At 44.8% G+C, this 24,691-nt stretch overlaps 1 protein-coding gene across 1 annotated transcript in view; it reads right to left on the minus strand.

Moving 5' to 3' along the window:
- The window catches only part of LOC138511262 (aldo-keto reductase family 1 member A1-A-like), a 253,297-nt gene that overhangs the window by 9,648 nt on the left and 218,958 nt on the right, over positions 1 to 24,691 (minus strand). The window contains exon 8 of the mRNA XM_069626813.1: positions 13,613 to 13,699. Coding sequence (XP_069482914.1) covers positions 13,613 to 13,699 — 87 coding nt within the window. The remainder of the gene's footprint in view (positions 1 to 13,612; positions 13,700 to 24,691) is intronic.

A 24,691-nucleotide genomic window follows, 5' to 3' on the forward strand; every position in this document is an offset into this window, starting at 1 on the left:
CCACGTGTCGGAGATAGACACATGATCAATAAAGCTAGATATGACAAGAGAAAGTTGGTCAAAAGTTGTTGTGTACAAATGAGTGATCTGGTGAGAGTGAAATTGCCTTTGCCTTTGAGACAAGGACCTTTGAAATGGTCAAAGCCTTGTAAGGTCGAAAGTGTTTTCCACAATGCTGTTATGACGGAAGATGGAAGAACTTGGAATATGAATAGAATTGTGAAGGTAGGGGATCAGGGAGTGCCCTTGGTCTCTGCCGGTGGAGAGCACAGTGAAATGGAAGTGGTTGATAGGAGACCTGGCAGGCAAATAAGGCAACATGAAAGGTTTAAGGACTATGTGGTTGGTCTTTGTGATAATGAAGAGCAAGAGTACTAGTTCTGTTAAAACTGTTCCTGTTCAAATGTTTATTTTCTGTGTGTGATTGTATTGTTTGTTTAGGGAAGAAAGGTGTGTAGTGTGCTTGATGACATGAGGTTGTGGGGAATGTGTTAAAGTGGGTTACAGAATGAGAAGGCAGAGAAGTAGCAGTGCCAATGTTTAGATGGTTGCTGTGCAAGGAGAACACTCTGCTGCTGGGCTGTATCATTGAGACTCAATAAACATACATTTCTCCCCTACTACCTGTGTCTGCCTGAAACCTCAGTAACCCTGTAATGATTTCCCCAGTGAAATAAATTGCTTGGCTTTAGGTTCTAGGTGCTGCCCTCCCAATGGCTTTCTAAGGTTGTAGTTATTAGGGCCACCCTTATATGGCAAGGTAATAAGAGAGCAGAGTCCAGGGTGGCGACCATCCCCTGTGTTCAGTGCATTACAAAGACAGGTGGATCCTGCAGATTCCCAGTTGAGCGGTCTATCATTAAGGCAGCTTCACTGTGGGAGATTACCGTTTTGAGCTCTTTTGTAAAATATCACACTAGCTTCACTCAATGTAGTATACACCAATCTGGTGCTCTCCCTCACTCACTCTCTCTGTCTCTCTCTCTCTCTCTCTCTCTCTCTCTATCTCTCTATCTCACACTCACTGCTCCCTTTCTGTGCTTGGTTGTCTTTCACGGTCTCACTCTGTCTCTGTCTTTGTGGGTGAGCGTGGCATAGTCAGTTAAGCATTTGCTAGAGCCACTCCAGCTGTAGCCGACAGCAGTGAGACCAGAGTAATGAGACACAGATCTCTTGGAGATGTTTGGTGCTGTGTTTTTTGTTGTTGCTTAAAAGTCGAAAAGGAGCAGCATCGACAGAGGTACTTATTTTTTGTAGGACCCACAACTTTAGTTTTTCTATTTTACTTTACCTCTCCCAGTTCTATTAATTCTTTATGATCTTTCACTCTCCTCTTTTGGAGTTTCAATCTCGCTGCTACTTCATTGTTTTGTTTTCCTGAGTTTATCTTCTTGCTGTTTCAGGGTTGCTTGCTTAGGTTTACATTCATCTATTTTATTCTTATTCCATAATTGCTTTTTTCTGGATTTCTTCAAAGATAATTCTTCACTCTAGCTACAGCAGCTTTGGTTTCTCTTGTGAATTCTTCCGCAGACTCTCACAGTGTATTTCTTATATTCCCTACATCCACGCTCAGGGCATTGCTAGATTTCAGTAGCTCAAGTGCATCAGCTTTCCCAGAAGCTCATAGAGTTGCATGCCTCTCAAGGTTCATCTTTTACCTTTGTGTCTTGTATGATTCTCTGTATGGCTTATGTACCTCCCTGAGGATCATGTGACTCGCTGGAGGCTCATTTCCATGTTGTTCTTGATCACTTCCTGCTTTGCCAGCAAACCCTGTGCACCACCTCCGGGTCCTGCCTGAAACATCAAAGCTCCCTCGGCCCCCACGCCCTGGTCCCACCACACGCAGGTCAATGCCTACAAGCCTGGAAGCCATCTGGAGCACTATGGCCGGCTCCCAGAGATCATGTGACTGTATAGTGGTTTGTTTCCATTTTCTTTTTCTTGTCCACATCCTGCTTTACCAGATGACCCTATGCACCATGAGGGTGCTTCCTGTAAACCGACGCAGTCTCCCGTGGGTATCCAACTTGGGCGCCGGCAGCCAAGGGCCAAAAACAACAAAGGTCAACGCCCTGTTGGAGCCTGTAACAGCAGAAAAGGGCCTAGACCCAGAATCCTTACCCAAGGCAGGACTTTGACAAGCTCACCCTTTACCTGCTTCCTACTTCCACACATAGGGGCCATTCCACCGTTTTGACTAGCCATTCAGCGCAGAGCTTCCCTTACCTCACAATAAAAGAACATTCCTGTTGTGGGCCTGTTAACTGACTTTTGGCTACCTATATCCACAGTGTATCCAACTCTGCACTCACCAGCTTCTTCTCAGACAACTATCCAACCCATCCCTTCTGCTCACCCACCTACCCCCACTCTCTCTTGGGCTGCAATCTTTCTTCATTTTCTTTACTTGCCTATTTCTTCTATGCTCCATCATGCACCTTGATTTTGCTCTGTTCCTCCTTCTACTCACTCTTCACCTTTCTGTCTCTCATAACTTTCAGCCTATGTTTGGTCTAACATATGCATCACTTTCCGGGCTCCCCATCCCCCTCTTCCCTACTGCACCCATTCTTCCCAATGACTTCTCTAAGATAATTTCTAATCTAAAAACCACAAGTTGTAAAGGGGATCCTTGCTCCTCGCTCATAATTAAAGCGTGTTCTCCGGTCCTCATTCCAGCCCTAACCAAGTTCGTCAATGCCTCCCTTTTAGCAAATAAAGTTCCTGACAATATAAAAAAAGCATGGATCACCCCCTTGTTAAAAATACCCAACTTCTGTCCTCTCACCGCCTCTAAATATAGGCCTATTACTAACACCCCGTTCTTGTTAAAGATCCTGGACAGAGTGGCCTATAATCAGATTGCCAGTTATTTTGAACAAAACCAAATCTATCATAAATTCCAATCAGGATTCCGTTTGAATCACGGCACTGAAACAGCTTTGTTGGCACTCAAATCTCATCTTCTACAGAGAATGGATGGTGGTCATATTTCCCTTCTCATGATTTCAGATTTGTCAGCTGCTTTCGACCTGGTGGACCATAACAAACTGTCCACCAGGCTAAGGCAGAATGCCAATTTTTCTGATGAAGCAGTTGATTGGGTCATCTCTTTTTTGAAGAATAGACTAAATAGAGTGGCCAGCGACATTGCAGAAGCAGAGCCGACCATACTCACGTATGGGGTGCCCCAAGGGGCTTGCGTGTCGCCATGCTTCTATAATATATTTATGATTCCCTTTTTTCAGATGCTCGAGAATGAGGGGATCATATTTGCGAACTATGCGGATGACACCCAATGTGTCATCCCCATATCAGGTTCCCATGCAGAAGACGAAGCAAGGATTAACGAAATATACAAGAAAATCCAGGAATGGATGGTATTGAATGGCTTAGCTCTAAATAGCTCAAAAACTGAGCTTTTAATTACTGGCTCAGAGACCAAGCTAGACAAATTAGGTTCTAGCTATAAAGCATTCATTATTGATGACTGTTACATTGAGGTTATGAGCAAGGTGAAAACCTTGGGCATTTACCTGGATAAAAACCTCAATATGAACGCCCAAGTGAACAATTTGGTCTCCTCTGCCTCATATTTTCTCAAATTGTTTCGTTGTTCGAGAGCCTTCATATCAGAATCCAATGCGGAAACTTTGGCAAGGGCCATAATCGGCTCTAAGATTGACTATTGCTGCAGCCTACTCATAGTGTTGCCGGTTTCTGACATCCACCGGTTGCAAGTTATTCAGAATGGAGCAGTCAGGGTTATGAAAGGCTTATCAAGAAGAGACCATGTGTCGGAGGCCCGGCGCAGCCTCCATTGGTTACCGGTAAAAGCGAGGATTATGTTTACATTGCTTCTTATCACCCAGTAGTGCATACATGGAGTTATGACACTATATCTAAAACATCCGCCCCCTGCGTTCCGATGAAACAAACACTCTGGCCATGCCCCGTGTGAAAACCAAAAAATCCAGAGACTCAGCCTTCATTTTAGCAGCCCCTCTGAATTGGAATTCATTGTCTGTTACATTGAGGACTATTACCTCCGTAGAAATCTTTAAAAAAGGGCTGAAAACTGCTCTCTTTTTGTAGGTTCGATTCTCATCTGTGCTTTCTCTCTGTATACGAACCATCTGCTTCTATTTGGGTTTTACCCGCCTGTCCGTTTGTGTATTGTGAATGTTTCGTTTCGAAGCGCCCTTAAGCCCTAGGGTACCTGGTGCGCTATATAAATGTTAAACATAAACATAAACACATAAATAAGATAATCCCAGTTCTCCCAGGATATCGTCAATCCCCTCTCCTATTGCACCACACCTGCTCATCTCCCATACTGCCTGTCACTCTTTCACTTGGCCTCTGGAAAGCACAATCCGTCTGCAACAGGTCTTCCTACATCACTGACCACTTCGACTCTTATTACCTTTATCTTTCACGTAATGCAGAAACCTGCATCTCCCCTCCTGACTCTGTTACACTAGCCGCTCCCCACACTGCCTCTGCTACCTTTTCCCACTCTCTCTGACATGACATGTTGGGAAGGGGGGAAAGTTCCTTAACAATTAGGCCCTCATATTCCCCCTGTACTCCTGTCTAACATAATGTTGTTTTATTTTGAATATGCCACTATTCAACACCTCTCTCCCTCACTGTTCTGGCTCTTTATTGACCCCCTGGTCCTCTAACTCCTTCTTCCCTGATCTGCAGCTCTGAGACTTGAGTCACTTCCTACAGACATCCCTATTGCCATGCCAGGGGACATTCATCTACAGCCACCTTCCTTAAAGATAGATCCCTCATATTTGACCATTCTCTCTATGACCAGCCTACCCACTCTGGGGGGCATTCTCTTGACCTTGACTTTCTCTCTAATTCACTGTACTCCTCTGACCTCTCCATTGACCCGCGCCCCTCTGATCACTCCATGTTCACATCTCAGTCTGTCCACTTTCTACTCCACCTTTCCCCTCTTAAATGATTAAGAGGAAATTCAGGCAGGACTTGGGTCTTCACATCATCAAGGTAAGGGAAAGCAATCTCCCGTCTTGCATGCCACTTCCATTGACCATGTTTTTTCTGACTTTCAATATTCAAGAACTCAACTTGACAAACACTATCCTGTTCACACCATCCCAACCTCAGCCTTGGATCAGCTCTGAACTTCAGACCCTCAAACCATAAATGCACAGTGAGCTATGATTCTGGGACAAATTACGGACCCCTACCCTACTCTTAGCCTACACAAATCCCTTTGCTGCTCTGACCTGTGCACTGGTCTCTTCCAAGTCCTCCCATTTCACAAACCCAATCTCCTCCCTTGGCAATCACCACCACAACCGTTCCTCTAAGCTTTGCTCAGACCTCCCTAGCCAATATCCATTGCCTCCTCCATTTCTGCTAATGACTGTGCTCTTCACCTCTTCTCTAAAATTGCTAAAATGTGTGACTCACGACCTCCCCTCTCTCCCTTCTCAACCCTCCATATGTCCACGAGCTCTCTCTCTACCTCTCCTACTCCTGAATAATTCTTCCCTACCTTTCCTATTGAATTAGCACCCACACTTCACAACACCGACCCATCTTGTGTTTTTATTGACACCTTTCCCCCCAAATGGTCAATGACTTTGCCTTAATCACTAGCCCTTTTCTCTCTGAGCTATGTAACCACTCTACCTCTCTCCTCTGGACTCTTCCTTGCCTCCTTCAAATCTGCAGCTGTCTTAACTCTATTGAAGAAGTTCCCTGCTGACCCAAACGCCACAGCAAACTATTACCCATTTTCTCTCCTTCCTCAAAATTCAAAGGTCTTTGAGTGGGTGGCCTTCAACCAGATAAGTAAGTACTGTCAAATCAAAGTTCCACTGCCCTGTGTCAAATCCTACTCTAACCCTAACACTACAGGGATTTTTCTTGACCTCCTGTATGTCCACTTTGACCAATGTGGGCGCCTCTCAAATGGCCTTCTGGAATCTGTAGTTTCACTCAGACGGGGATCGACCAGCGTTTCTTGGAGCAGCACCCACGTGGTGCCGGTCCCCTTCTGCAGATGGTCTCCCCTTTACAATCTTATAGTTCTTTGAACTTCTCTCACATTGCAACTTTCATTCACCACAGCCGGTTCCTATCGGCTCTCCCTTCAACTCACCGGCTGTGATGAACCGCTTGACCTTTCCTTGTATCTTGAGCCAATGCCGGTACCACGGTAGCAGGAGCCTCCCTCGCTCCTGCCTGTCAGCGTAGACATGCTCCATGTACCGTTGGCATCTCTGGCAGTACACTTGGCCTATTTCCTCGGTCTTACGATTCTGTCTGCAGAGGTTTCGCAGGCTTTTGTCGAAAAGGGCAAGGTTGTGTCTCTCCTTGTCAGCCTCTCGATATTTACCACCTTTCTTCTCCTCTTGGACTGCCAGGTCTGAATAGCTGTCTCATGGTGCTCTCTGCCTTGCTCGTCCTGTGCTTACTTGCTCCACCTTTTATCCCTGTGGGGAAGGGAAAGGGGCGGCAAGGTGTGTGTGATTCTCATCAATTGCCTGACTTTGCCTGACCCTTGTATTGGGACATGTCAGGTAAACGGCTCTGATGTTAGTCCGTTGTGTGAAAGTGTTTGTGTTGGAAAAGGGAGGGGGGGGCAGTGCTTTGGAATATCCTACGTGGTAGGATGGGGGAAAAGGTGTTGAAAGAAGAAGGGGGATACTGTGTCTCATCCGTCGGTGTCCCACTGCCCAAGGACCCCCACCATCCAGGTGATCCTCCCTCACTGGTCCCCCCCAGGAACGGGATCCAATAGCGATTGCTGTGTCCTGGCCACCTGGATGACAGTTTTCGGGGATTAGCTAGGGAGACACCTTCAGGTTTCTCATAATAGGCTTGTTCTCAGTGTAGTGGCTCTGGACATTTGGCTGGGTTAAGGAATATTGGGTAGAGGCAACATTCATTGTGTTGTACCCTAGGTGATCGGTCCTTATCCCCAGAGGGGGAAGTACCTCCTCATGAGGTCCTCCTGCATTAAATCACTCCTAGGGGGACTATTGGGTAGCGGCCGCACCTCTCTTGCCTCATGGAAAAGGGCTCCCCCCTCGGAAGAACTGACGACACTGTGTGAATCGTCACAGTAACTTGAGGATAATAGCCTTGGAGATCAATTCCAATCTGGCTTCCGTAGTAAACACTCCACCAAGACTGCACTCCTACATTTCTCCAACCTTCCCTCTGATGCTAACAATTCCAAACTCTCTTCCCTAGTCATTCCTTAGGACCTCTCTGCCGATTTTGATTCCGTCAACCACTACACTTCCCTCCTCAACCTGGAGGACCTTGGATTTTTCAAATAGGCTCTTGCCTGGAATGTTTCCTACCTTGAAGGTCGATTATTTTAAGTCTTTTGGAACTCGCAAACCTCTGATCCCACGCCTCTCCCTGTCGGCATCCCTCAAGGATCGTTCGCAGTTTGGCTATCACCTTTTTGCTGATGACCTGTAAATATTTGTTTCCTTTCCCTTTAGCCATCTCGTACAGATTACGAATGGCCTCATTGGTTGCTGCAGTTCATCCCAGGATGGCTCTCTGCTTCCTCATGCTTAACACTTCAAAAAAGGAAGTCCTCTTTTTCCCTGCTTGCAATGCCACCCCTTCGCTCTCCTCTTCGCTATTCTTGCTCCCTTTCTTTGGGTGCACTTTGATTGTGACCTCCAATTGCAAGCTTCAACAAGTTTTTGTAGACATATATTTAAACGTGCGTACTTTGTTCATGCATTTTTGTTCATCATACACTCAAATTTGTATTTGTTTTTAATTGGGGGTCCTCCCATTCCCTCGTCTAGTCCAACCCCATCCCCACATACACATTTACATATACATGTCTGTCTGTATGTAATTGGTCACTTTGACCAGTGCACACTTTTAAAAATGCCACTATGAAAATAAGCATTGCAGACTACAACAATTTATCAATAACTCTACCTTTGCTGCTCTCAATAACCTCAACATTTGGAAAATGTGTCCTTTTCTTAGTAACCACTCTACTAAAACTCTAATTACCACTCTCGTCACCAGGGAGACTCCTGTACACATGACTTAGGATCTTTACTGTTGGGGATGCCTGGTCTGGCTTCTGGCCAGTACCAAGCTACATGCATGTGTTAGCCACAACCAGATGGCCTATCCGTGCCACATGATGGCCTTACCTCAGGGCCGGATGGTGCAGGCCCAGAAGATAATTCCTTCTGGGCCATGTATGCCAGGTGCAGCACTGGATGCAAAGTGAAACCTGGTCGGTGAAGTCTGTCTTGCCTGCGGTTTGGTGGGGTGTTGAAGAGAAGCCCCGGGCTGCTGCAACAAGCTGGCCCGTGTGAAGATCTGTGGAGCTCCAGCATGCTGGCCAGAGCTCTGAAGAGTGAATGGCCCGCCCACTGGTGCTACGCTGGTGCAGTGAAGACAGAGGGTGGGGCACGGGTCAGCTGCATGGTGAAGAGAGGCAGTACGTAACGGCAGCGCCTCCTTGGCAACAGAGATGCTGCCAGGTGGAACAAAGCACCACAGACTGGGTGGTGAGTGTGTCGTGAAGTGTGGCACCCCCCTCCACCCCTCCTGGGCACAGGGCCAACACCAATAATGAAGACTGTGCTGAGGATGTGGTGGTGATCATGGTGGCCCCTTCCCACAGGCTATCGGGGCGGCCTAAGAACAGTAAAATTGTGCGAGCCATGCTGTGCTGATTGGGTGGCCCCAAGTGGTAGATGGGGCCACCCAGCAGATACAACAGTTATCAGCACCATTTTCCAGCCTTGGGCAGACCCTCCTCCACCAAGGACAGCACCACTCAAAAGAGGTACTGAACTCCAGCAGCCACCCCCACATAATAATGTATATATTTGTTTGCAATTATTTGTAAAGCATTTAGATATATATTTATATGTATGCTTATAGTTAGTTATTTTTAGTTATTAGGATGATAGTGCATATTATTAATTAAGTAGGGGAGTACAGTTGGATAGGACTGTAAAGGGAAGTGTTGTTGCGTGGGAGAGAAAGGAGGAGCGGCAGTCTGCCAAAGGCTGCCTAGGGGACGCCACTTCCCACTGAGGCTTTCTCTTGGCCGTTTCCCACAATAGATGATGCCTAAGCGCTAAAGAAAAAGGAACAAAAACGGTACAACTTCAGGTGTAAATGCAAATCAATAATAAGGAACAAATAGAATTAAGAAAGAGAACACCAGAGAAAGGTTTTAATTCTGGAGCGGAACACAGGCAAAGTGGAAGTAGTCCGTATTAAAAGAGGAAGGCTGTTCTGGTACTTCTGAGTGAAAAGAGTGAAGGATAAGAGCCGGGAGGAGGCACAAGGGGGCTTAGACACGGCAAGAAGAAACATAGACTGAGAATAGAGGGATCAGGGAGGGAAGTAGGAAGAAATAAGAGCTGACAGATCAGGTGGAGCAAGACCATGGAGAGATTTGAAAAGAATACATAGAAACTTAAAGAGGAGGCGAGATTCAAATGACAGTCAAGACCATGAAAGGAGGGCAGAGGAGATGGAAGAATGTGGAGGAAGAGAAAGCAGATTGTGAATCGAGAGATAGTAGGCAGAACGGGGTGGGCTGAGCTGATGGGCAGGAAGACCAACCAAGAAAATGCAGAAATAAAGGTTTTAGAAGCAGACTAAGATAATAGAGGGTGAATCTTATAGATATTAGAGATGTGAAACCGACAGCTGTGGGCCTTAGAGGTAATGTGGAGGTAGAAGGAGAGTGAGGAATCCAAGGTTAGTCCTAGGTTGCTAGCAAGATTAGAAAAAAGCAAAACAGTAGTTTGGAAAGATAGCAGAGAAGGGAGGAGAGGGATTGTAGGAAGACGGAAAGAAAAGAACCTCTGTCTTAGAGGTGTTCAGATGAAGGAATCAAGAGTACATCCACTGCTGGATAGTAATCAGACATGAGGAAAGAGAAGTGTGGCAAGTGTCAGAGAAATTAGAGAAAGAAAGGAAAAGATGTGCCTCGACTACATAGAAATGGAAAGAGAAGCCGCATTTAGAGCTAATCTACCTTTGTCCCCTCCAATGGAAATCATACAAGGGGAACAGAGAAGAAGGGTTTAGAGTGACTAATGTAGTGTTCAAATGATGTTTTTGATAAATAAAAAAGGGAATCCTTAAAAAATCCATCTTGGTGTCTGTCCCATTTGAAGGTAGAAGGTAAGGACTCAGGGCGTACCCCATCTTCTGTATACATTTTATTTGCAGGGTGCACAGAGCCCTTTCCTGATCAGCTCTGGTCTGGGGGTGGGAGTGGCTGGTTCCTGTGGGATCTGTCCTTGGCCTGGGGTGAGAGAAGTGTGCACTCTTGCTCCAGACCAGGGCCGAAAAACATGGGCTACATAAGCCATTCTCTTTCCTATAAGGGCAAGGACTATTTTAATTCTCTGAAATCTAGTGGTTTAACCTTTTTGAATAATTCAGACAGAGGTTTTAACCCCGTAGAGGCCAGACCTTGAAGGGATGGCTACCTTTACCTGGGTTAGCAAACGCTGGATAAGGTGAGGGGATGAACACAACAAATCTTACAGCTTTGGCAGGCCCTGTCCCACTACCAAATCAAGGAACTGAGAAATGGCACATCACTTCCTAGGGGGACACCCGTTAGTCCCTAACTTATACTGCCTGCCACGTAGACTTAGGATCCGCTGAGGAAAGGCCATACTTCAACATCAGCATTGTACCATAACAACTAAGGGGTGCTGTCAAGATACAACCACTCGCAGGGCGCTCCAGGAATGTCACATCCTGATGTCACCCTGCCAGAAAAATTAACATTTATTGATGTTGGGAATGTTGCTAGGGTGATTTTGCTCTGTGTAGGGCGGGTTGTGCAGTGCATTTTGAAAATGCCATGCTTCTGGCAGGTATCGACACTGGTTGCAATCTAATTTTTATTTTTGAAATTTCACACAGTGCAGAATTGTCTGTGTCTCTAAATAATCTTGACTCCGGACAACCCGGCAGATGCAGGCTTCCTCTCATCCCAGGCAGAGCATTTTGTGAGTCTTCTGTTCAGGAATCGAAAAAAATGATTTACTTAAGCAGCTAGCCCCGGTGTTTGAAAGGTGGAGCATATTGATCCTTGTACTGATCGGAAGTTCTGAATACACCAAACATCTTTTCGACAGTAGCAAAAGTTTCTCATGTATTTATATTCAGTAGTGTGGCCCAAACACGCTTCCTCCGACACTGGACCCACCCACATTCTCCATGCATGATACTCTAATCAAGGAACATCAAAGAGGTGAGAATTGGAGGTGGAGAACTAAAGACGGCCAGGCAGGAAGGTTGTAGTGCCTCTAGAGAGAAAGTCAAATAAGAGTGTACTGTGAAAAACCTAAGGGTCTTTCCGAGCCTACTTCTCCGGGATTTTCTACGCAGTTGGATAAGGGCGTGACATCGCTTTTGGATCCCAACCCTGTGGGTGGACAAGCGAGGGAGATTCACATGGGTCCTCAGGGATTGGGGAGGGAATACCCGAGGGTGAGGCCTGGTACCCCCCTGTTCTTGATAATAACAGTTCCAAACCTCCCTTAGCCTTTATAGGGTATATTGAAGCATACACTCCTCCTTACCCTAAACACTATTAAAATACTGAGACAAAGAAGAGGAAATCAAGAGGAGTACGGATTTCCCATAAGAAACACCACTATGGTACTGGGACGAGAAAGATGAAGATCAAAGCACATCAACTTACCCAATGGACAGGTCCCATTAACAAGGCCAGACAATTTCAGGTAATTGAATTCAACTATGCCCACCTGCAGCCTATTAACTATTTAGCTAGATATAAAAGGAACACACATGCTTGGCATAACGAACAAGTTGGGGAAGAAGTTGGAGTACGAGTTGGAGAAGGAGCTGGAGGGTAGCTCACAGCAGAACCAGAAACCGGGCCAAGGAGAATGGGACGCCGAACGCAGAGGGGCTGTCGGGTGAAGCCGAGTGAAGCGTGGCAAAGGAGCCGTGTCTCCAGGGAGCCGTAGGTGTCTGCAGGAGGAATGCAAGGAGTGTGCTTATCCCGTGGTGTATGCTGCCCAGTCCATGCTCATTCCTCTTGGTAGAATAAGAGCCCAGGAGTGTCTGATGGGCAAGCGGGGAGAGCCTGACCTCGGATGCGAAGACAGTAACAGAAGGAAAGCTGAAGGAGGCTGTAAACCCCTTTGCCAGTAAAGGAAAGACTGTTTACATTGTATCGGAGTGACCGCGAGTGAAAGCACTCGTCATTGAAAGTCTCTTGTAGCCAGTTTAACAAATGTGCAATGCGAAAAGGATACGGTTGTCATGAGGACAATGGTAAAAGCGTTCTGGAAGGAAACAGTATCACAGAAAGGTCACGTATAAGAATATACACATTCGAAAGTCTCTGAGAAAGAAAAGAGAAGCACTGCAATGTCAGGGGAGCTGTACGCAGTTGAACACTGAGCAAAATACAAACCAGGCAGGAGGCGAATCCAGGAGGGCCAAAGAGACCCCATCCTAATGAACTATGAGTAAAGTTAGGCAGCTGGTTGTGCGACCGACCTGTAATGGGTGGACCGTGCAATCTGCAAACTGCGCCACGATCAAGGGATACCTAAGTATAAGAAGTACTTGGTTTTGCATGGGGAAGGGAGTCTCGCAAGCAACAAGTGAAGAGTGATATTTTCTGAAGAAACTGTTGTGAATTATACATTTGTGTTTGAAAACAAAGTAACCTTGAACATTGACACTTTGAAGGCTAACTAAGCTCAAGACTATGGGAGCCTGGGATGGAAGCTCTGTAAAGAAGTGAGTCGTATAAGGAAAGGCACTGTGAATTTTCCAATATAATCCTAAGAACTTGTGGAACTTTCTTACCATGAGTGTCTTTAACTTGGGGAACGGAGCCATGGGAGAGCTCCATGATCACACTGACTTTGCTTTCAATGGTGTTAAGTTGGCCAAAACCCACAGACTCTATTTCTTTGTAGACATGAGGGCCAAGCATAGGTTTTGACACAGACAGTAATTTACTTTTGACTGACAGACTTAGACTTCCCTTAGTTTCTTTTCATTAGGGAGCAGAACCACCCTAAAGTTGGGGCAAGATAGGTATATTTCCATCCTGACCACTAAAAATAAAGGTTTTCCAGATCTATCTGTTTGTGTCATCTCTTGATACCATGCCGGTCTCACAGTACCAAAAGTTATTTCTGCCTCTCTATGCCCAGAAATCACCTGGATGCTCTGCCATCACCTGGGCCAGAGATCTGTGTTGCTCTTCAGATTTCACATGAATGATTGGTGGCAGGCCGAGCTGCTAAACTGCTTGCAATTGGAGATATCGGAAGATGCTTGCAACTAATGACATTGCATTTTTAATACAAATCAAATTGGTAGCAGCACATTTTAATCGACTGAAAAATAACTCACTTGATATCAGGTGTAAAACTGTTGGGGGCTTTCATTGTAGTTTTCATAGAACGTTGTATTGCAGTGAATAAGAATTTCTCAGTGTTCAACACGAGTGCTATGTTTTTGTGCACAAGACAGGTGGGAGGGGACATTTGCCACACTCTCTTGTATTTATTTGAGTAATACTGGTGGTACTGACCTCTATGACTGGAATGATGAGTCTGAGTCCCTTGTGAAACAGCAACATGTTTTCCATGTCCTCATCAGATATCGTAAAGTCGAAGACCTAAAATAAAAAGAGATGGATATTGCATTAGTAAAGTGGAATAGGAGTTTACAGCAGTTCGTTCATAATGAGTATTCTAAAAAAAAAAACTTTGAAGAATCGCACAAAGAGATCCAGATAACTTAAGATTACTACAAGTCATTTGAAGCACCTGAGTTCTTCTTCAAAAGCCATGCACAGACTGATTCAAGTCGAACCAAAATCGCCCAAATTTCTCTGGGTTTGAGCTGGGTGAACTTATTTTACTTTTTGGAGAGGTTTGAACTAAAAAAATCAAGTAGGCGGGAAAGTTTAGAATGCTGGAAACAAGGAGGGACACGTTCAGAGATGCCTAAACAGAAGGAAAAGTGTGAGTTTCAAGACTAATTGCAAGCAGATGTTATTTCTTAGCACTTGATCTAAGCAAGTATAAACCATAACTTTTCATGTACTGTTTATGAAAGCCTGCCACAAACTAAAAACAAGCATTGACAAAGCCAACAGATTGTGCTGCAATATAGGCATTGAAGGAGATGCAGTACTCCACATATCATATGTTATATTAAAAACGTTTAAACCACAGCTTAGACCTGCAGATATCATGGTTCAGAGGGTTCCTTATTAGGAAGGAAACCACTTTGGAAAGAACGGTGAGACTAGACAAAAGAAAGTCTAGAAAATACGTTTTTAGCACCTTACGAAAGGCCAATAGTAAACAATGGCACGCAGGGCCAAAGGAAGAGAGTTCTAAAGGCCCAGAGCCGAGATGGAAAAAGCTTGCCCACCAATAGTGGATCTAGAAAAACAGGGAATACACAACAGAAGCTGATCTGCAGATGGAAGATTCCTTGAGGGGGCATACTTGGTGAGCTTTTCACACAGATAAAGGGCTCCAGAGCCGTAAAAGGCCCTATGAACCAAACGGAGTCTTGAATTTAATTCTGGAGTCAACAGGAAGCCAGTGAATATTCTGCAATATCGGCGATATGTGGGCAAATTTAGGAAGACTACTGCCAGGCAAGTGGCAGAGTTCTGTAACACTTGATGGCGCTGTATCAAAAACTTAGGATGAGAAAGTAGTGTTGCGGTACAATAATCAAGAGTCCCTAAAATGAAAGCAGAGATAAGGCTCCAAAGGTTTGCAGGAATGTATGGACGAATTGTCTTCAGAAGTCTAAGTTTAGCGTGGCCTGAACTACATCTAGCATTGACCTGAGGGGAAGCCAAAAAAGATGAGCCTATTGTTATTCCCAGATTTTTGACAAGGGAGACCAGAGTAGGTAAAGAGCCCAGTGAAGATGTCATTGGTCCAGAGGGATTTGGCAGCTGGAGAATGCACGAGAACCATAACTTTGGTTTTCTCTGTGTTTAGCTTTAGCCAGTTGGTATTCATCCAGCTGCCAATGTCAGCCAAACAAAATCTGTGGCGAAAAGCCATCAGGTCCTGGTCTTGATCAATTCTGAAAATAAGTTGCATGTCGTCCTTGCAAGCATAGAACCTACCCCCATGAGAGTGGATTAATTTAGCGAGAGGAAGAACATAGACTTTAAAGAGTAGAGAGGAAATGGCAGAACCCTGGGGGCCTCCACAGGTCAAGGGGAATGGGGCAGAAAGAAAAGGAGGAAGTGAAAGCACCCGTGTCCGGTCAGCCATGAAAGACCTGAACCAGTCTAGGACTGATCCCCACAATACCAATCTCCCCAAGAGAGTGACACAAAATAGAGTGGTCAATTGTGTCAAAAGCAGCAGAGAGGTCCAACAATATTAGTAGACCTACTCCGCCCTGGTCGAGGATCATGGTCAGATCATCAATGACAGACACTAGCACTGACTCACTACCCATTGCTGGGTGGAAACCGAACTGGAATATGTCAAGTATAGAGAGGACTGTTCTAAAAAATCTCTAAGTTGGGGGGTGACAATAGATTTCAAAGCCGTCATCAGAAATATCAAAAGAGGGATGGGCCAAAAATGTGTTAAAACTGTGGGATCCAAGGTCGGTTTGTTCAGGTTTGTGGTGCTGTGAAACTGAATTCTGTTGCATAAAGCACGTTAAAAATGCTAAATAAAATAAAATAATCACTTTTCGCTCTTGTTCTAGCTTACTCCTTGCACTTTAAGGTATGCAAAAGAAATCCAGAAACCTTTATCTATAACTATTCTTGAGTTATAATAGGTGGATGGAGTGAGTTAGCTGCTATGGGGCACAGTCAACAGTTATCGGTATAACCTCTGGTTTTCCTGTGTGCATTTTAAAATGCCCAGAGAAATAGGAGACATATTATTAATCTAGCACACACAATACATGCAATGGTTTCTTGGAACATTGTCAGGAGTCCTTTCCGAACTCAGTGATACTCATTTCATTAACTTCAGAACTTTGAAATACTGGGTCTTCGCTTCACACAGTCAAACATGTAAGCTGTGGGTGGTACACAGATGTCTGCACAGGTCTAGTAGACCTTTAAGCTATCCTACTGGGTAATTGGAACCAGTGCTTAATTTGCTAAATAAATAAGTTCCAAGGCCCAATTTCCTGCTGGCATGACTGTCACACATTGGGCGGACTCCTCGCTGCCCACTAGTCTTGACCCTACGCACGACTGCTCCCTACAGTGTCACCATATTTGAGGTTAAAGCTGCAACTCCCATCTACTTCGTGAGGGTGATGGATGCATTGACTGTGGCATACATCGCGCCTTGAAACACTTGTGTATAGGCGCGTTACAAATGCCATATCATATCATATCATATGCGCACTTTAGTTGTGTCTCAGAGTAAGATGCTTGGTAAGTGCTTCTTTAAACACATGGAATTCTCCTTTCATTCTGTTGGTGGCAAGTGGCACATGTTTACCATCTATCCACAGAGTAAAATAGCTCTCCTTATAAAATGATTATCAAACTTATGAACTAACCTGACAAACACTACAGCAAGGTCTTCACGTATAGGTTGGCACTTGTGACAGGCAGTCTTCTTCGACAGAGGCAAGTTCTCAGACCTTGCTTCTGTGTTGAGACTGCTGGCTGGTGACTGTCCTGCTGCCCACCCTCCTTTGGCAGTGCTGCTGGTTATTACGGTAGCCAGGTTTCACCAATGTCACACAGGCTGAGTGGAGCAGTGTACAGGTCTGGCCGGCATGAGAGCCCAGCATTGCCCCTTCCAAATCATTGTTCCAGTCCTGTCCTCCCCACCTGGGTCATCTAGTTAAAATAATGAACTTGCCAAAAACACCACGACGTAATCAAACTGAGTCTGACACAGTAAAGGCTGGGGCTCAGAAATAAGTGCCAGATCTGAGCCCTGGCAAACACTGCTGCAAATTAAGCACTGATTGGGACCCCACAGATTCCCTTTTGACATTCACATCACCACAAATCTCTACAACGGCCTCCAATTTCATCTTGAGGTTCGAGGTCTGCAGGGCGAATCTGAGCAATTACGATGTTTCACGAATTTTGGTGAGACAGTTCAGTGGCTCATGGACATCTTCTGGTGGGACTTTGCTCCTGGTCATTATGCAGTGTGCTAGTGCAAACAGTCTGACATTGTGGCACTCACTGAGCTCTTTGGAAATAGTGAAGGCCTGTCTCAGTACAACCCATTATTTTTTACAACGGACTATATCAACTACAAGGCCATGGCAACCCAGCCACCTCCGTACCTGGCTGATAAACACACTACCTCGTGGGTCTAACGCTAACGGAATCAAAAACATTTCTGGGCTAGGACTAAGAAGTGCATGAAAGAGAAAATGAGTCCTCCTTCTAAGCATCAGCACTCCTGAATAAATCCCCTCTATTGATCAGACTGAGCACTACTGCACTGCAGGAGGGCAAAGAAGACCATGTTGTTCCTCATCAGACAACCTAATGAACACCGACCGCTGAATCACTGACAAAAAACCCTTGTACACTTGGGTACTCCTTACTCCCCGTCTCTGTAACTGCCAGGGTTGCCCAACTCCAGGCCTTGAGGGCCGGAATGCTGAGAGGTTTTCAGGATATTTCTCATTCATATTCATGAGGAAATATGTGCATACAATTAGAACCATTGTATACAAATTTATCTCATGCATATTAATGACGGGTATCCTGACAATCTGACACGTTTCCGGCCCTCAAGGACTGAAGTTGGACAACCTTCTGGACCCAATCTTCATCTGTACTGGTCTGAGATGTGTGCTATAGAAACCTCAAGTAGTATCTTTCAGGCCACTGGTTGAATGATGTATGTTAGAGCTTAAGCACACAAAGACATAATGGCTACTTGGTTTAGGTTTGCAAAAGATCTGTTGTCCAATGGGATATGATTTTATAGTTGGCATAATGTTCTTGTTAAATGATTTTTATTGAGAATTCGAAGAATTACAAATTGATACTTATACATGAAAGTTTCATCAGAAAAATCAATCAACATAGCGTAATAAAATAATAGTAACACAATATAATAATGACTAAATATGTATCATAATTCTTAAAAAGAAATTATTGAATATGATAAATGCATGTATTAGGACTCACAAGGGAAGGCAAACTAGACTCATTTCAACTAGTTTAAAAAGGGCATGTTACACCATTTTTAAAGTCTTATCTTGACCCAACCTAGAGAGGCAATCAGCCTGAAAAGTGTCCATCATTGTATGATAGTTTATTTTTAGAGTATGCATTATCTGAAATTGGTACCCATGGAAAAGGTGCCAGCTAATCAGGCTGTCGACAATATGGGCTGACGGTATACATCCTCAGGCCAGGACCTTTGCCCTAGTCTGACATGTTCCGCCTTCCCCAGTGCCATTCCCCACTACCACAGTAAATTAATAATACACAGAGCTAGTAGTTGCTGTGTGCATCCTTTATTCCATTAATCTCGATCAGACATTTGTCTTGGCATAAAATCTCTTTAACCTGCTTTAGCCACATCATGTATTCGGCCCTCCACAAACTTTTTGCTTTTAACATTGGCCAGCCATTTTGTTTTTGGTAGAGATCCTTAACTTCCACTCAACTATTTATTTTTCAATTACTTTTATAGGATTTGCATTGACAAATTATTATTTATATGTATTGGTAGAATGCCTCTGTGTACTAATATCTCCACTGCAGCAGACTGGTGTCTATGGCCCTTATTACAAGTTTGCCGGTCCGGAAAATAGTGTGGGCAACAACGGTCACTGGCACTTTTTCCGGACTGGCAAAGTCTGCTGGTAGGGGCTTCAGTGTTCCCCTTCCTGCGAATGGGAACTTACTGTTCCTTCGCCTCTCATAATATCCCACTAGTACTGGGATATCGGGCGGTGAAACGGTAAGGCGAGGTTGCCGGTAGGCTGCCGGTCGCACCTGCGGCCTACCGGCAACCTTGTAATGAGGGCCAGATGTATGGGAGTTACTGGAAAGCAACAGAGCACTGTGCAAACAGGATGCTACCAGGGGGTGCAGGGTAGCAGAAGAGCTTTTAAATAGACGGGCACTGCTTGTGTGGTAATTATTATTATCTGCAGGACAGATGAACATCTGGTTAAAGATGGTGTTAACCATATGTATGTGCAGTACTGCTCAAAAATTCTGGCACAGACAGCTTTTTTTTTAGAGCTATTTAGTGCTTGTGTTTAGTACACACAGAACATGGATTTGCCTAGTCACATATTGGAGCTCATTTTATTAAAAAAATTATAATTGCGCAGAAGTCACCGCTTACGTTTGCACTTAGGCGCAAACGGGTGCCTTCCGGACAGTTTTCCTCATTTTCTCTGCGGAGTGCAAATGAGAAGTGTAAAAAGACAACGGGAGGCTCTTTACACTTCTTTTGCACTTTGCATTACAAATAGAGTAAACGCTGCCTGCCATAAACACATGGCAGGCAGCATTTACAATGATGTCCTATTCACAATGATGTCCTATTTACAACAATGTCCTATGGAATCCAACTGCTTTATGCTGTTGCAAAAAACTGGCTTTATTCCACAGGAAATCATTGGCTTTACACCAGCAAGAAAATCTCATGGTAGTGTCCAACCAAGTTGTTACTGAAAGCGGAGGGAAACATAACTCCCGTTCCGCCCTGGAGTGTGAATCGAGGCCTAAAGACAGGTGTAACACTGTTTAGGGCTTCCATTTACGCTCTGGGGGATAACAAAAATTAGCCCCCTTGGGTTCTAATTTGGCTCAAGGTGTGTGAATCATGTATAATTTAAAATATTCATACATTTTTAATGTTTTCCTTTAAGGGACTTGTCAAATACTGCTAAATGGCTGTTCATAATTGCAAAATGCTGTTCTTTGCAGTAACCTCTAAATGCATTATGAATTTGCCTATGTTATGTTAAGTGTAGTTTTTGCATATTTGCTTTGCGGATGGTGTCTACATGGAAACGAATCATCGAAAAACCTTTTGGAATCCGCTTTACATGTTTTGGTACGGTAAGGCAGACATGATACCAAGAGTAGACGCAGACACACGATTGGCAAGTTAAAAAAACCTTTATTGTAACTTGAAAGGGGGTTTTGAAAAACTCCTAACTTGCCCTATAGCTAGAGATGGGAGTACTCTCAACCATCAAAGTAAAAAAGAACACAGTCCTAGTCATTTGTCAGTCAAAACAAAATGGTCTATACTAAAAAATAATCTACTGCCTGTCCTTACTCTACTACACTAAATGTGTATAGGGAAAGATGTATATGTAAAGGAAAAAGTAGTTTTCAAAACAATATATATATATATTTTTTTTATTTACATTTATAAAGCGCTCACACAGCCCGCAGGCATCAAGGCGCTGTTACAGGAATTGTTTGTTTTTCTTAGTTACATAATTGTGTTTTTTTTGTCTTAGTTACGTATTTATAACGTGCTTAAACACCCAGAGGTTTCTAAGCGCGGACCCGGGGATCGAACCTGTTGTTGCTTCGTGTCGTCCTGCTTCCAAGAAGCGCACGCTGCCGCTGAGCTATCCTCCCGGGACTAATATGTCAAGGTAACTGAACAAAACTTCCTTCCCCACGTTTTTAGCACGGGATAAGGTGGCACACTCAGGTCTTAGAACACAGTCTGGCTTTAGACAGGACCAGGGCCTTCCACGGAAACATTGCTTTTGGTTGCACAAAATCTTTTGTTTGCAAAAGGTTTCTTAGTCACAGAATGCCTTAGGTTAATTCAACAAAACAATTTGTGTGAGGAGAGCTAACTGGTATCAGGTGTATGCACTTAGTGTAAAGTGACTGACTTTGCCTGGCCCGATTAACAGGACATGTCCAATACGATGTGAGAGAGTTGGTCTGGTTACTCTCAGTCCACATCTTCCTCAGCCCAGTGTTTGCATAAAAAGGGGGAGTGGGGAGTTGGGACTTTGGAAATCCTAAAAAATTGGATGGGATAGATGAACAAAAAAGGGGGGAATATCGTGGCTCACCATCGGCTGCTTCTCCCCCACTCACTGAAGACCCCTCACCCAGGTGATCCTCCCGCATTGGTCGACCCCCAAGGTCTGGATCCAAAGGCGATGGCCGTTCCCTGGCCACCTGAGAGAGAGTTCCCCAGGGACTAGCGGATGAGACACCCTCTGGTTTCTCACAGCAAGAAGATCAGCACTATTATTCCAAGGGCCATACCGTATCCCCTAACAAAAGCCAGTGATAAGAAGGAAAGAGCAGGAGGCTTGTGGACCCCTGGTGGTTGTTGCAGAAAAGCACCCCAAAAAAGCAAACTATTGCAAAATGTATGTAGTGCCCGTACATTGAACTTGAACGTGTGGGTTGGGGCCTGGAAGACAGGAGAGGTGAGTTGGGCCAGAGGATGAGAAGGGATTTGAGTAAGCAGCGGGGGAGGTTGGGGCCTGTCTGCGGAGCGGGTTAGGGGGGCCTGGGGTGGGGTGGCATCAGCAAAGGATGTTCCAGGTGAGAGTAGGTGCAGCTAGGGAGAAGATGAGTAGTGCAGTAAGAGAGAGGGGGCTGTGTAAGCAGGGTTTCCTGCGGGTGTGCCTGGATTAGAGACGACATGATCGCAGTGGCGGAAAGCTCTCTCCGCAATGAGACGTGTGTGAAAAACTGTTGGTGTGAAAGGGACGCATAGGAATGCCTGGTGGAGTGGTCTCATTGTGGAAAGTGGGCCAAAGAGTGGTGCAGGCCCAAGAAGAAGCATTCAAGGAGCAATATCCCTTCGAATGTTGCCCTTAGAACATGGAAATCCTCACTCCAAATAGGAGTTCATTTAGAGTTAGATCAGCTATCCATAATATTCTTTTCATTTTGTATTTATATGCATTTTTTGTGTTTATTTGAAGAACAGGGATGTCAATTTCTATCAGAAATGACTAACAATAACTCTGGCTGGGTACCTGTGATCTGGGTTTTAGAATCGAGTTGAAGCTAGTACCTCTTTATACCCAAACGAGGAAGATTACATTTAAGTTTTGGAAATACACAATTATTTCTCTAATTCAATTTTACGCAGGTAAGTGTGAGGGGGTCAGAAATGAGAGATGGACACAAAGTTGTAGTTTTTTTATTGTTTGCCATTTTTATTAAAGGTAAAGCGGGGTGAGATAAACGCCTATCCTAACAAGAATGTTCCTGCAAAGCAAACTAAAACTAAAGAAAGATGACTTGTGTCCAAATGTATCTGACATGCACACTAACATATATAACCAAAGTGCATAAGGTAAATGTATCTGGTTTCAGTTCAACAAAAATGTGCAAAGGTTCAGACTTATAATTCTCACAAAGCACTCCTGGTGAGCAGGGTTTGGTTCCCTTCCCCTGAATCAATTCAGGATGACCTTTGAAAAAGGTCTGATTCCACAAAGTTTTATTCAGTTCAAAGCAAAATGTCTTTTCCATCCAGTATGTCTTTCAACCTAGTAAAGTAAATGTTTCTTCTACAAAGTATTCTTCCCAAAATGTAAATGGTTGTAATAATAACAAAATTATTCTTCGGGGGAATACTTTTGCCAGGACAGCATGGTAAATGTCTTTAATTATATAATAGTTTGTCAGCATGACGAAGTTAATAGTTTCTTTCAACAACACCTTTTTACCACAACCACATTGCTTCAAAGCAACTATTTCTTTCCTGGTTTACTCACCTGCCAGGACTTACTAGAACTTGTCCCTTTCCTGGTTTACTCGCCTAGCAGGAAGAAAAAATCCTTTAACTGTAAATGGTCTCTTCTGCTAGTGTCAATATTTGTTCTAAGTTTCTCCACAACAATATCCCATGTGAGGAGTGTTGTACAATGTTTGCCTGTCTTTATAGTCTCTTGACTGTTGGAAATGTGGATTACAGGTTTTCCCAAACTGATATAATAAAGGAGAATTGCTCCTGTGTTGCCCTAGTGTCTCTTCTTTATAGTCTCTGGGCTTTTGGCAATGTGGGTTACAGGTTTCCCCAAGCTGATATCTCATGAAAGAAGAATTGTGCCCATGTTGCCCTCCTATCTCTTCATTATAATGTCTCGGCTGTTGGCAATGTGGGTTACAGGTTTCCTCAGGCTGATATCTCATGAAAGGGGAATTACACCCTTTTTACCCTTCTTTTTTAAATGTTTGGTATTCAAAATTGTCTTTTACTTATAAATGTTCTTCTCGGAGCACCCCGGGGTTACCTCTCTCTTCAGGCCAACTCACTGGCTTCTTTCAGCGTCTCCCCATCACTCGATGCTGCATTGTAAAGTCAGTGAGGGCAGGCCTTCAGTGAATGGGCAGACCCTCTGTGGTCTGGCGATATCGTTGACAGCTCTCCTGTAACTGCTGTTGCCTGCACGGCCCTTCTCTGGAGCCTCCAGCACACTCGAGCGACTCACATCGGTTCGGGAGCACATCTCCCATACAGCTGGGCTTCTTTCCCTGCTGCTGTCTACCCCGATCCTGCTTCCTGCTGTGTGTACTCTGCAATACCGCATGCCTTCTCTTTCTGCGTCGGCTTCTGCTAGCACTTTCCCTTCTGCTTCGACTTCAGTTTCTCTCCTGACTGCTTCTGCCTCTGCTACTCCTTCCTTCACCTGTGGATGATTCCCACATTTAAAAGTTCTACTTAGGGGAGGTGAATCGCAACAACTAGACTGCATGGTCTTCTTAGTGGGAGCATTAAGCCGGATCATTCCGCCGGGGAAGGCCACGGGGAAAAGCGGAGGCCTATCTGTGCCTATGTATCTGGCACACCATGCTACCTCATACCATCATGGAGTTGAGGGGCTGAACTTTTCAGCATGGAGCCTTCTCCATTTACCAGACTGGAGCATGATGCACTTCTAAAATGGCCACTGCCCTCAACTTCCATCAGCATTGCATCGTGAGCTGGGAGGAGTGTCTCCGACCATCTCCTCTGATTGGCTAGGCTACAGCCTACTTCACAGGCCTTCCCACAGTTGTCAGGCAAAGCTTGCTCATTCCGCTGGTGATGGCCGCTGGGAAAGGCTGAGGCTGGTCTGTGCCTGTCCAGGCCAGGCAAGCGGCCAGCTGTAAGGCATGCATCCATGTTCATGTTTTCATCCTCTTGAACCTACCCGTAGTTGGTAGTATCCTACGCCCATTGCATATATCATATGCAGACCTTTCCTTAGATTGGTCCTTGCCCCTGATGCACACCTTCTCTCCATGACTCGATCGCATGGGCAGCCTTCACCTGTGCCGACATCTTATTGACTCACTCAGACCTTACCTGGCACGACTGACCTAGTTAGGTGATGCTTTACCGGTCCTCGCCTGTCCTACGTCTCCACATCGTCGCCCTATTGTTTGCTGCAATCCCCGTCTACCTTGCTTATCGCATCCCAACATGCGATGAGTGTAAGTAACCATACATCTGAACTGCAATTTCATTTCCAAATTCTGCATTTGTGAAACTGTCATTTCGGCAGCCTACCTGATTGCTCTTGTATCCTAACCTGCCTAACACGTAATCTGTAACCTATATGACCTGCCACACACTCTACCACGGCATATGTACCCAATATGCCTACATCCTACTTGACCCGACCCGTAGTCTAATGTTGAACATGCATCTGACCGCAACCTGCCTGA

Source organism: Ambystoma mexicanum, chromosome 6p (assembly GCF_040938575.1).
Source record: "Ambystoma mexicanum isolate Mex_15411 chromosome 6p, UKY_AmexF1_1, whole genome shotgun sequence".
In the NCBI taxonomy this organism is placed as follows: Eukaryota; Metazoa; Chordata; class Amphibia; order Caudata; family Ambystomatidae; genus Ambystoma; species Ambystoma mexicanum.